At 51.3% G+C, this 12528-nt stretch overlaps 1 protein-coding gene across 1 annotated transcript; it reads left to right on the top strand.

The window, feature by feature from the left end:
* The first annotated feature begins 7570 nt into the window (after window positions 1-7570).
* LOC136466741 (4-coumarate--CoA ligase 3-like) lies at window positions 7571-12275 on the top strand. Its single transcript, XM_066465245.1, has 5 exons — window positions 7571-8402; window positions 8781-9333; window positions 11298-11511; window positions 11612-11714; window positions 11890-12275. The coding sequence occupies exons 1-5, from the start codon at window positions 7725-7727 to the stop codon at window positions 12004-12006; spliced, it is 1665 nt and encodes a 554-aa protein (XP_066321342.1). The 5' UTR covers window positions 7571-7724; the 3' UTR covers window positions 12007-12275.
* Window positions 12276-12528: the final 253 nt, after the last annotated feature.

Raw genomic sequence — 12528 nt, 5'->3', positions numbered from 1 at the left:
GAGTTGGTGATTGTTCGTGGCCGCCTTCGGTGATTGTAAGGGGAGTTGTACCTTCCCCGGCGGAGTGCCGAAAGGTAACTCTAGTAAATTGCTCGTGTCATTGAGTTACCTTACTTGTGGGTCGGTTCTTGCGGTGTCCAATCGTGTGGACGAGGTTTGTGAAATACCTCTTAGCCGCCGAACCACCAAGTGTTGGTCGATACAATGGGGACTAGCGTGTTGGCAAGCACATGAATCTCGGGAGAAAAATCGGTTGTCTCTTGTCATTTGCATTCTCCTGGTGATTGGCTTGATCTTCATCTTGTGATTGGTTCATCCCCTACACGGCGGTATAATCACCCTACTTACTTGTTTACATTCTTGCAAACTAGTTGATACAAGCTCTTTAGTGTAATTAGAATTGAGAGCTTGCTTTATTATTTACATTCATCTAGTTGAGCTCTTTGAAGTAGCAAGTTTGTGTGCCTAAGTAATCATTGCAACTAGAATTGTTGGATAGGTGGCTTGCAACCCTTGTAGAGCTAGAGCAAGTTTGCATTACGCTATTTGTCATACTAATCAAATTACTCTAGTTAATTTGTAGATTTTTAAATAGGCTATTCACCCCCCCTCTAGCCATATTAGGACCTTTCAGCAACCAATGCCTAATTAGAGAGCGTAAATACTTAGCAACACAAACTAAGCAATATGACTAATAAAGTTACATAAACCAAATTAGTCATGCAAGTGAGCTACATAAGCTAACTAATTACAAGAGCAACTACACAAGCACAATGTATATAAAAGTAATTACAAGCTTGTGTAAGGGGATTGCAAACCAACAGGAAGAACAAGGTTGACATGATGATTTTTCTTCTGAGATTCACGTGCTTGCCAACACGCTAGTCTCCGTTGTGTCGACCGCTCACTTGGTGGTTCGGCGGCTAATTGGCATTACCCACCAAGCCCACACGTCGGGCATCGCAAGAACCTACCCCGAAAGTGAGTGTAGCTCAATGACACGCTCAACTAGAGTTGCTCTTTGTGGCTCCCACGGGGCGAGCACAATGCCCCTCACAAAGCTCTTCTCCGGAGCACCGCACAAGCTTCTTGTGGGCTTCGACAGAGACCACCACCAAGCCATCTAGGAGGTGGCAACCTCCAAGAGTAACAAGCACCATCGGCTTGCAACTCGATCACCTAATACCACTCGATGCAACCTCACGATGCAATCGCACTAAAATCGCTCACTCACTCAATCGGATGATCACTACTAAGCTAGAGTGAGTTAGAGAGCTCCCAAGCACCACGACATAAGCCACTAAGGCTCTAGTGTGCTCAGCAACTGGCCCAAGGCCAAGACCCCTTCTATTTATAGCCTCTGCAAAAATAGAGCCATTGTACCCCTTCACTAGGCACAGCTCGGGGTGACCGGATGCTCTGGTCAGATTGACCGGACGCACCCTTCCAGTGTTCGGTCAACGGATGGCTGCCACATCATCTCTTTTCAAATAGTGAGCACCCGATCCCAACGGTCAAGTGATGACCGGACGTAGCACAGTGCCACGACCGGATGTAGGACCCTAGCGTCTAGTCACTTCCAGTAAGGTTCCACTTATGACTGGACGCGTCCGGTCACCCCCGACCGGACTCGCCCAGCGTCCGATCACTCACTATCTCCTCTGTGCGCCACCACACCAGCATGACCGAACGCACCCAGCCAGCGTCCGGTCACTTTCAACGCCAGCGTTCGGTCGAAGACCGACGCCTGCGCGTTCTCTGCTGCCACTGACCGGACGTAGGACCCCAGCGTCCGGTCACTGCGTGACTAGCGTCCGGTGCACTCTATGAAACCCTATCTTTTCTGTATATGGCGTCGGTGGCCCCATCGGACTGTCCACACTCTACGGACGGATACTTCGCCGATGAAGTTGCGAACCCTTCTCGCCTCCATTTCATCACCGAGTTGATCCGCATCAACTCCAACTTCATCTCCTTTGTAAATGTGCCAACACCACCAAGTGTACACCACCATGTGTATGTGTGTTAGCATTTTCATAATCATTTTTCAAAGGATTAGCCACTCAACTTACCACGCCACTCAATCCTAGCGACGATGCAAAGTTAGATCACTCAAGTGGCAAGATGATCGATATGTAAACAAGTTTGCCCCTCTTGATAGTACGACCATCTGTCCTAAATCCGGTTATCAACTTCTCTACACACCTATGATCGATGAAATGAAATGCCCTAGGTTATACTTTTGCTTTGCGCATTCTATTCCATCTTCTCCAATATCGATGCAACACTTGCACCAACACGATCAACAATGATATGATCAACTTCATATCATCACGTGATCATATTGGTTTATCGATCTTGACTTCATTTGCTTTTCACTGTTGCCTTTGTCCATCAGCGTCAAGTCTTGCTCAAGCTTCACTGCCATGCGGTCCATCGCTCCAAAGCCTCCGACTTGCCCTTCACGCTTGCAACTGGTCCATCAAGCCAAGTCTTATCTTGATCTTCTTTGCCTTGATCACATGACTCAATGTCATGTCTCATGTGCAATGAGCTCATTCATCATCACATGTATAAGCTTTGCAACATCTCCAAGCCATTTCTACCTTCATGTCATATGTTGCTCACACATATGTACCTATAGACTATTCACCTATGTATCTCATATAAACACAATTAGTCTACCTAGGTTGTCACTCAATTACCAAAACTACATATGGACCTTTCACACTTGTAGATCGCGCTGCTGTAGGTGAAGCTCTGTGTCTCGTGGAACGTGCTCACCATAGCACCCATAATGTGTAGCTCACTGTTTGATTCCAGATAGCTACGGTGGTAGAGCCCCATAGGTGGCAACAACAATGGCAGCAGCGTCGTGGTTGGAGTAGCGTTGGCGGCGTTGCTGCTACAGATAAAGATTTCTCTAGTGCAGTCGATCGCCAAGAACTTGTCTTGGCAGTGGACGATGGACCCCACGAAGAACTCTAGTTTGGTGTCGAGTAGTGTCCATGCACTGTCGACTCCAACCTAGCAGAACGTGACTCCGTGGAGCACCCAAGCATGGCCATGGCCACGCACTCACGGCCGGCGGCGTCAGGCGACGCCGAGAGCACGATCTCACGGAAGAACACGTCCCTCATGTCTTTCAGCTTGATGGCTCTACCTGCGGCATCCGCGTCCCTATAGTCATTGGTGGGATGGAGGACCCACCGGCTGTGGACCCTAGATACGCGTTCCGATGAGGACGCCGCCGCGACGTGTTTGCCTGCTGGCGGGAGCTCAACGCGGGGAGTACGGGCACCAACGAATGGATTCAGCAGCGTCATGGACGCCGCCTCGTCCATGAGCGCCAGCCACCCACACGAGGAGCCACACGCCACCTTGCCGCGTACGTCGGGCAACGTCTTGAACAAGACCTTCTCCAGGACGCAGTAGAAGCCGACGTGGTCCGAGTCGAGGTCGAACGGGAGCAGTAAGAGCGGCCCGAAGGTCGCGAACGGGACAGCGGCGCCATGGGGAGCAAGCGGATCGGAAGGACGCCGTGTCGTGGCCTGACGCGAGACGCTGCCCGATGGACTCGAGGAGATTCTCTGGTAGGCCGGATTTCGAGTCAGGGAGAGGTAGGGACCTTCTCTTAGGATTGTGAGGCTAATCCATGAAAGACATATGACATCAACTATGGTTCACGTAAGAAATGATGTCTGGTTTCTACTGTCGCGATGGACAATGGATTGGGGAACGTGGATATGGGGAAATGATTCAAAATAAACAGACACAAGGGCAATTTCAACAAGAAACAGCAAGTGAGGGCGATGGAACATGTGAGCGTAAAACCAAATAAAAGAAGGAAAAAGTTGTCCCTTTTGCAAATACAAAGAGGGGAAGTAATTAAATGTGGACATATTTGGCAAGGTTCTCAGAAATGCAAAGATGTTCCTTTTGTCTTAATTCTCTTTCCTTCTGTGTTAATTCTCTTTTCTTTTGCTCATTGCCATGTATGCTGGTGCATACAAACATGCAATGTGTATATAGATAGCACAATAATTTTCTACTTTCTATTTTGCCATGATTCCTCTATCACATGACATGCAATATTCAATAAGGAGAATGGCACGATCAATCAGTAATTAAGATCGTAGCATGCGGGAGATGTCGTGGGATCGTAGGCGTGGCAGACGAACGAATCAAAACAAATGTCGCATCAAAAATATCCACACTTTATTTTTTTTAGTCGTAGGAGAGAAGAAGAGGACGAGGAAAGGCTCGGCTTAGGAATAGGAATCATGTGATGCGTGCATAACACGCCACGGTCGATCATGCTCGTACAAACTGGTAAATGTTTTTTTTTTAAAGGAACATATTTGATTGGCGTGCCGTATCGGTCCGGACTTTTTGTCTGTCGGGTGGGTCCAACAGTTTAAAACTCGGTGAGTGGAAGCGCACGAGTACGGCCGGCCGGTCAGGGTGCGTACATGAGCAAAGCCGATTTACTATATAAAAAAAAACCGTTTGAAATGGTCAAGTGTTTAGCTCATAATCAAATGCTCCAACGTGTTAGGTGATGCGACTGAAGCATTAGAGGGATTAGGCATCTTCCCTTCCACTTCCAGGCTAGCAGCTGCGCCGTTTCCGGTGGCGTCGACAGCCAGGAAACGCAAGCTCGCCTCGCCTCGCCAGTCGGGCCTTGTTTAGATTGAAAAAAATTTCAATCCGATGAATAGTAGCACTTTCGTCTTATTTGGTAAATATTGTCCAATTGTGGACCAACTAAGCTCAAAAGATTCATCTCGTAATTTCCAACTAAACTATGCAATTAGTTATTTTTTTTACCTACATTTAATGCTCCATGCAAACGGCTAAAAATTGATGTGATGGAGAGAGAGTGAAAAAACTTGGAATTTTGAGTGTATCTAAACAAGGCCCGGTTTTCAGGCGACTTCCGATCCTGCACAAGGTTACTAGAGTATGGTTCACAACTAGCAGCATCCAACGATCATTCGATCGTCCGAACACACATGCAGACAGCAGACGCCTGACCATCATCATAGCCACCTGCTGTGCGTCCTTCAAATTCGTCGTCGCATCGTGGTGCTCCAGAGTAGCTACTAGGAGCAGTAATTAGTACCAACACGTGCCGATAGAGCGCATGGGTCCTCCGCCTACGTGGTCCATGTGAACGAACGGTGTGGCAGGCTGGGGAGTAGCGTTGCACGCACCAGCTAGCCGCACCAAGACGTACGCGCAGCTGCAAGCGCCGCCGTGGCCATCGCCCGTCGATACGTGAACTTGTACCGAAGATATATATACGGAGTAGTAGTTGAGGGCTGGTGCAGCCGGGACCGCGGGCCCACCCAACAACCCACCACCGTGCCGTGCGTCGCCTGGGTTTGGACTTTGGACGCGCAGGCGCAGCGACGTACGCACGCACAGGACTTGGACGGTTCCCGTTCGACCTGGAGCAGCTTTCCACCAACACCCGCTCCCCCAACCGCCGCCCACCCGCTCTGGCTTTTCCCCCGCGACCTTTCCCCGTATGGCCGTATATGGTTACCCCACTCGGGCGTGAGGGCCCACCGGCAGGGGGACACAGAGCCACTCACGTACCGACCCACCATGCCGCTCCCAACGCGCAGTGCGGCACCGCCGCTGGGGGCGATCCGACTGCCTGGGGTGCCATCGCGTTGGCGTTGGCGTCACCCCGAGTCGGACTCCCACCAACCGAGCTGACCGGGACGAAATGCTTCGCCGCTCTCCGGTTGCGCCCGCGACGGTCCATGGTAGGTGAACCTGCTGGGCCGGTCTGAACCGGTCATGACTCATGACATAAACCGAATTTCCACAACCAAAGATGATTATGTGATAAGAGCTCCGTCCGATTCAAATGATAAGTACTTCTATTTTTTCTAAATATAATTTATAGCTGAAGACATATGTTACCTGTAATTTATAGGATGGATAAAGTACTTAATATAAGAGTAGTGCTCAAGTGTAAATTGGTATATACGAGTAGCGTTGAAAACGGATGGAAAAAATCCCGTTCTGAAACGTTCTGTGTTCCATCCATTTCCGTATTTGTGAGGTCCCGTTTTCGTATTTACGGAAATTGGAGAGGGGTTTTTTCTGTCTGTTTCCGTCTGTATCCCGTTTTCATCCGGAATTGACCCGTATTTGTTCTGTTTTTCATCCCGTTTTCAATCTATGTGAGATATGTCTAGGAATTGATATGTTCATAAACCTACTAATCACCAATTATGCATGTTAATATGTTAAAGAATGGCATGCTAGTGAATATTGGACCGATAACTTCGTACGTGTATATTATTTTGTAACTTTGTTCATGTATACTCGAGAATATTTGATCATGTTATTCTAAATTAATTTTCTGGCTCTCCGTCCGTATTTGTTTATTTCCATATTTCCGTATATCTCCATCCTTTTTTAATTCCGTTTTTTTTCCTGAACCCGATCCCGTTTCCGTTAAAAATATAGAAACGGAAATGGGAGGAGAATTTTTTCCACCCGTAGTTTTCATCCCTTTTATATGAGCATGTCTACTCCCGTGCTCCCGTGTAGGATATCAAAGGAGTCATCAACAGCAGAATCTGAACTTCGTCCCCAAGTGCATATGTTCAGCTTTCACCATTGCGCCACAGCGAGGACACACTGTAGATCGTCTGATAACGTTTGTTGTTCACCGTCCAATGTCCATGCTGAATAACATTATGTGACAACAGCATCATGTGGCCTGTTTGTATAGCTTTACATCATTTGCTTCCCATGGAACTTCCGTCGTGAGAAAAATTGCCGATCAAGAATTTATTTGGGATTGCTAAATTGTACTAGAAAAAATGCCGATCGGGAATTTAATTGGGACTATGGGAGGTGAACCACATCAGTGATCAGTCCCGCCGAGAGGGCCGTACTACATCACTTGAGCAGCTGTGACAGCCAGCTGAATCGAGCTACAAAATGGGCAAGTGACAATACGCAAATGAACTGGTATGGCTCTGTTAGGCAAACTCGACGGGAAGACAAAGGTTTCCATGCCAGGCTCTGGAAATGCAGGGAACTTATCAACCGGCTTATTAGGTATAATATTTTTCTCTCACAACAAAACAGTTTCAGTCGACTTTAATACCAGCCGAACAGGTATGGCATTCAGATTTCAGACACTTGAGAAGGTCTGGATGAACAATGGCCATTACCGTCACCAACCGCAGGTCCGCACCCACGGAAACGCTGGCAGCGGGGTGGCAAGCTGGCAGCTCTGCTCAGGTCAGCTCCATGGGAGGAGAAGGATTCCGTAAAATAAAATGGCCACCACACAGCCGCTGCTAATGGGGTTGGTAAACGACGTTGACGTGGCGCCCCCGTCCCAGTCAACGAACCACAGCCCCCAGCCGCTCTCTCCCTCACCTCACCAACCCCGTAGGCCGTAGCTCTCCAATCCCACTCCCCCACTTCCACCCGGGCCCCACCCGTCATCCCCACGAGGCCCCACTCACCAACTCCCTGTCCTCCCCTGCTCGTATATAACCCGTCACCTGCCGGTCCTCTGCCCTCCAGGAGATCAGAGCCCCGGCGAGGTCGCACACCGCACCAGCCATCGTCTCCTTCCTTCCAATAGTACCATCCAACCAACCGCCCAGCGCAGCGTTACCTGCTCGTTCGACAAGCCAGTCGTCCATCCGAGAGGAAGAGGGCAAAGCTCGCCGGCCGGAGAGATGGGTTCCGTGGACACGGCGGTCGCGGTGCCGGTGCCGGTGGCGGAGCCGGCGGCAGAGGAACAGACCGTAGTGTTCCGGTCGAAGCTTCCCGACATCGAGATCAACAGCAGCCAGTCGCTGCACGCCTACTGCTTCGGGAAGATGAGCGAGGTGGCGGACCGCGCCTGCCTCATCGACGGGCAGACCGGCGCGTCGTACACGTACGCGGAGGTGGAGTCCCTGTCCCGTCGCGCCGCGTCGGGCCTGCGCGCCATGGGCGTGGGCAAGGGCGACGTGGTGATGAACCTGCTCCGCAACTGCCCCGAGTTCGCCTTCACCTTCCTCGGCGCCGCGCGGCTGGGCGCCGCCACCACCACGGCCAACCCGTTCTACACCCCGCACGAGATCCACCGCCAGGCGGAGGCGGCGGGCGCCAAGATCATCGTCACCGAGGCCTGCGCCGTGGAGAAGGTGCGCGAGTTCGCGGCGGGGCGGGGCATCCCCGTCGTCACCGTCGACGGCCGCTTCGACGGCTGCGTGGAGTTCGCCGAGGTGATCGCGGCCGAGGAGCTGGAGGCCGACGCCGACATCCACCCCGACGACGTCGTCGCGCTGCCTTACTCCTCCGGCACCACGGGACTCCCCAAGGGCGTCATGCTCACCCACCGCAGCCTCATCACCAGCGTCGCGCAGCAGGTACACACCATGCCGTGCTCCACGTCTTACTCTTTCTCTCTCTGTCGCCGTCGCCGCGGCCACGGTGACATCCCCGTCCATGTGGGGACAGGACAGCTGGGCCCAACCTGTGCCGAGGAACATTCGCTAGGCTCATAAATAATGGCATGGATTCATACGGCCGGCAGCTTCCTCGATTTGTTCGGATGCGGCAGGCCCACCTCACGTCCCCCGCCACTGTCACCGAACAAGTAGTAGCCAACCGCGTTGAGATTCGCGCCGAGACGATTCTTTCTTCTTTGCATTGGCGCCAAAACATACTACCACTAGTTTTGCAAATGCTGAAATGCAACTGACTGCTGCTAGATGCTAACTGACCACTGATGTCTGATGATGAAGGTTGATGGCGAGAACCCGAACCTGTACTTCAGCAAGGACGACGTGGTGCTGTGCCTGCTGCCGCTGTTCCACATCTACTCGCTCAACTCGGTGCTGCTGGCGGGCCTGCGCGCGGGCTCCACCATCGTGATCATGCGCAAGTTCGACCTGGGCGCGCTGGTGGACCTGGTGCGCAAGCACGCCATCACCATCGCGCCCTTCGTGCCGCCCATCGTGGTGGAGATCGCCAAGAGCCCCCGCGTGACCGCGGACGACCTCGCCTCCATCCGCATGGTCATGTCCGGCGCCGCGCCCATGGGCAAGGAGCTCCAGGACGCCTTCATGACCAAGATCCCCAACGCCGTGCTCGGGCAGGGGTACGGGATGACGGAGGCGGGGCCCGTGCTGGCGATGTGCCTGGCGTTCGCCAAGGAGCCGTTCCAGGTCAAGTCCGGGTCGTGCGGCACCGTGGTGCGGAACGCGGCGCTGAAGATCGTCGACCCCGACACCGGCGCCGCCCTCGGCCGGAACCAGCCCGGCGAGATCTGCATCCGCGGGGAGCAGATCATGATAGGTAAGCGCCACTGGCCACTGCCCCAGTCGTTGTCTGACCACCTTGTAGTCGTAGTCGTAGGCTTGTTGTAGCTCTCGTACTCGTACTGGGGCTATCCATCCTTGCAAGCTTCACTTTCGCATGTCGTGAGCGCCAACCCGGCTGCTGGCACGCCACGCCCCTGACGCCGACCTGGCTGGCGCTTGAGGCCACGTCCGTGGCACTGTCACGTGGGCCCATGTGCCGCTAGTGCGGACACCGCGCGCCGTGGGCCCATGTGGTGCTGCTGCACTAGTGGAGCACGAGTCCCATTTGGGGAGAACAGTGGTGGGTACAGCTTTGGTGAATGGTGATGTGGACAGAAATTTCCATTGTTTGGTCGGAGTACTTAGGTTGCAACTAATCCGTTTGTTCCCTGCGAGGCCACGCGACAACAGTCGCCCAAAACCCATTCGCAAATCGGCATTTAAACTGGGGGGGGTGGGGGCATCTGAATGCAAGAAAAACCGGCTGGCTAGTCGTTCCACGTGAATCAGCAGTTGAAGATCCCCTGCTTTGAACGAACCCCACCAACCATTCTCTTGAAATGTAGGAGGAATTTGGACATCTTTTTCGTCGGTTTCGTCATCGTCGTATGAGGGACCATCGTGCCATTGACACCGTCTGCAAAGCCACAGGGGGTAGAAAGAATTCCACTCGTCGACAAAGGTGCGCTAGAAACCATGTGGCGTGCTCGGTGGTGCTCCGTTCGTTCGCGCCAATTTGGTAGCCGGCGACTTTGGAAAAGGGATTTGTTAGTGGTGATCTGGTCCAAGTTTTCCATTACGTTTGGTTCCCCGTCCACCGCACGTTTTCGCGTTTTCTGCATAGCAGCCGCGGGCATGGTAGTTGGGCATGGCGAGCAGCGACTTGCGTATCATTCTCCCCCGCTTCTCCAGCTGCCGGGAACAGCGCATCGTCGCTATGGGGGCACGGCCGCGGCGTCCAAGTCGCAAGTCTCCTTTTTTTTTTATTTGCGAAAAAAAGGACCATGTCGCCACCACGCCACATGATTGAGGGTGCACTGCAGCTAGCATAGCAAGTCTTGTTGGCATGTTTTTTAGATAGAAGAATTTTGGACGCACATAGATAGATAGAAGAATTTTTAGAGAAGTCAAACTTTGGTGGAGAAAGTTGGACGCTCATGGTCATGGCGGGTCATGAACGTTCACGTCCATCGCCGGTGGTGGAACAGTCGACCAGGATTCCAGGAACCAACACCAACCAAATGCCCAATGCTGCTGTGCTGGCCTCCACTTGATCCACCTCCATACCATTTGCCTGATTGCCATCGACTGACCTGAGCTTGACTGCTTGCACCGCCACAGAATCGCATGATCCGACGGCACCACCGCGTCGGCGAACACTGAACAGTGAACACTAGCCGAGGACAGACGCAGAGAGCTTGCTTTTCCGCTGGACTTCCGAACGGCAGTTGGTTAGGTTATTGGTCTACCTAATATGAGCGCATGATTGGTCGTCGGTACTACCTGGCGTGGGAGTGCGAGGACGGCATCACGTCGCGTCCGCTGCAGTGTCATGTCCGTCGTTCTCTCGTCCTACCTATCTCTGTCTGACGACATAGCGATCAGAGAAACGAGGACCTGAAACTGAAATGCTAGCAAATGTTTGGTGAACCATCGCGTGACCGAGACAGCAAGCAAATGCTTGGGCGAGGAAAGGAAATCGGTGCATCACAATTCACAAGTCAATTATTGCCTTTTTTCAGTCTTATCGTTGAAGAGTATGTCTTGCCAAACCTGACCAAACCAAACTCTATATTTGATGGCATCTGTCCGCACAGGATCTTTTCACCCACACCTTTGCTTTGTTTGTTTAAAAAATAAAAATTAAATTGACAAACAATTTCTGCCATTGCTGAATTTGTTTTACCGGTCGGTTCTGGCTCTGCCAAACTAACTTGATGCTACCGATCAACCATTCAGGTTACCTGAACGACCCCGAGTCGACAAAGAACACCATCGACAAGGACGGCTGGCTGCACACCGGCGACATCGGCTACGTCGACGACGACGACGAGATCTTCATCGTCGACAGGCTCAAGGAGATCATCAAGTACAAGGGGTTCCAGGTGCCGCCGGCGGAGCTCGAGGCGCTCCTCATCACGCACCCGGAGATCAAGGACGCCGCCGTCGTGTCGTAAGTTGCTCATCGATGCCTTCACATGGAACCACAGCGCAGCCTGCACTGCCAGTTTCTTGGATTGAATTTTCAAAAACCTCTCCATCTCTTCCCACAGAATGAAGGATGATCTTGCTGGTGAAATCCCTGTCGCCTTCATCGTGCGGACCGAAGGCTCTGAAGTCACCGAGGATGAGATCAAGCAATTTGTCGCCAAGGAGGTAAAAACAACACCATGTTTCTTATGCTTCCGTTGAACCAAACCAATACAAGAAATTATCCGCATTTGTTCAGGAACAATTATTTAGTAGTAAGACCAGAACACCGTTGCAGAAGTTTCTGCAAATAAAGAGCTGGGTCTTGAGACTGAAATCTCAAATAAATGTAATGCTGCAGGTGGTTTTCTACAAGAAGGTCCACAAGGTTTTCTTCACCGAATCCATCCCCAAGAACCCGTCCGGCAAGATCTTAAGGAAGGACTTGAGAGCCAGGCTCGCCGCCGGCGTTCACTGAGGCCGTATACAGCTTTTCAGACGGTCACACTGCTGCGAAAAAGCAATGTAATAGCGGTAACATTATTCATGGAACGGCAACAGAAGGGGCACGTATTAATCCTGTGGAAATATGTTGCCAAAAGAGGTTTTAGTTAGTTTGTTTGTTGGCCCTGTTTGTGTAATGTTCATAAACGATATATATATATGTATAATCTATATTGTTTTTGACCCAAAGAACAAGGCTGATTACGGCAATACAGTTATGGAGTACCATGTTTCAGTTGACTGGATGTTTGTTTGTCACAAGTTATTGTAGCTCAATCACGCACCTATAGAACAGCTTAAGACGACAGTCAAAAAGAAAAAAACAGCTTAAGACAGCGATACCATGTAAGTTGTTAGATGCTAATCTAGTGCCGGTCTGCAAGTAAAACAACTGGATAATCAGATAAGCCACTGTAGCCATCTTCTTCTTCTTATTATTATTACTTATTACTAATTGAAGGGACAACAAGATGCACTACTCCCTCCGTTATAAATT

The sequence above is a fragment of the Miscanthus floridulus genome, chromosome 7 (genome assembly GCF_019320115.1).
Source record: "Miscanthus floridulus cultivar M001 chromosome 7, ASM1932011v1, whole genome shotgun sequence".
Taxonomy (NCBI): domain Eukaryota; kingdom Viridiplantae; phylum Streptophyta; class Magnoliopsida; order Poales; family Poaceae; genus Miscanthus; species Miscanthus floridulus.
Note: the sequence above shows the minus strand (reverse complement) of the source record. Positions and strands in the feature narration are given on the sequence as shown.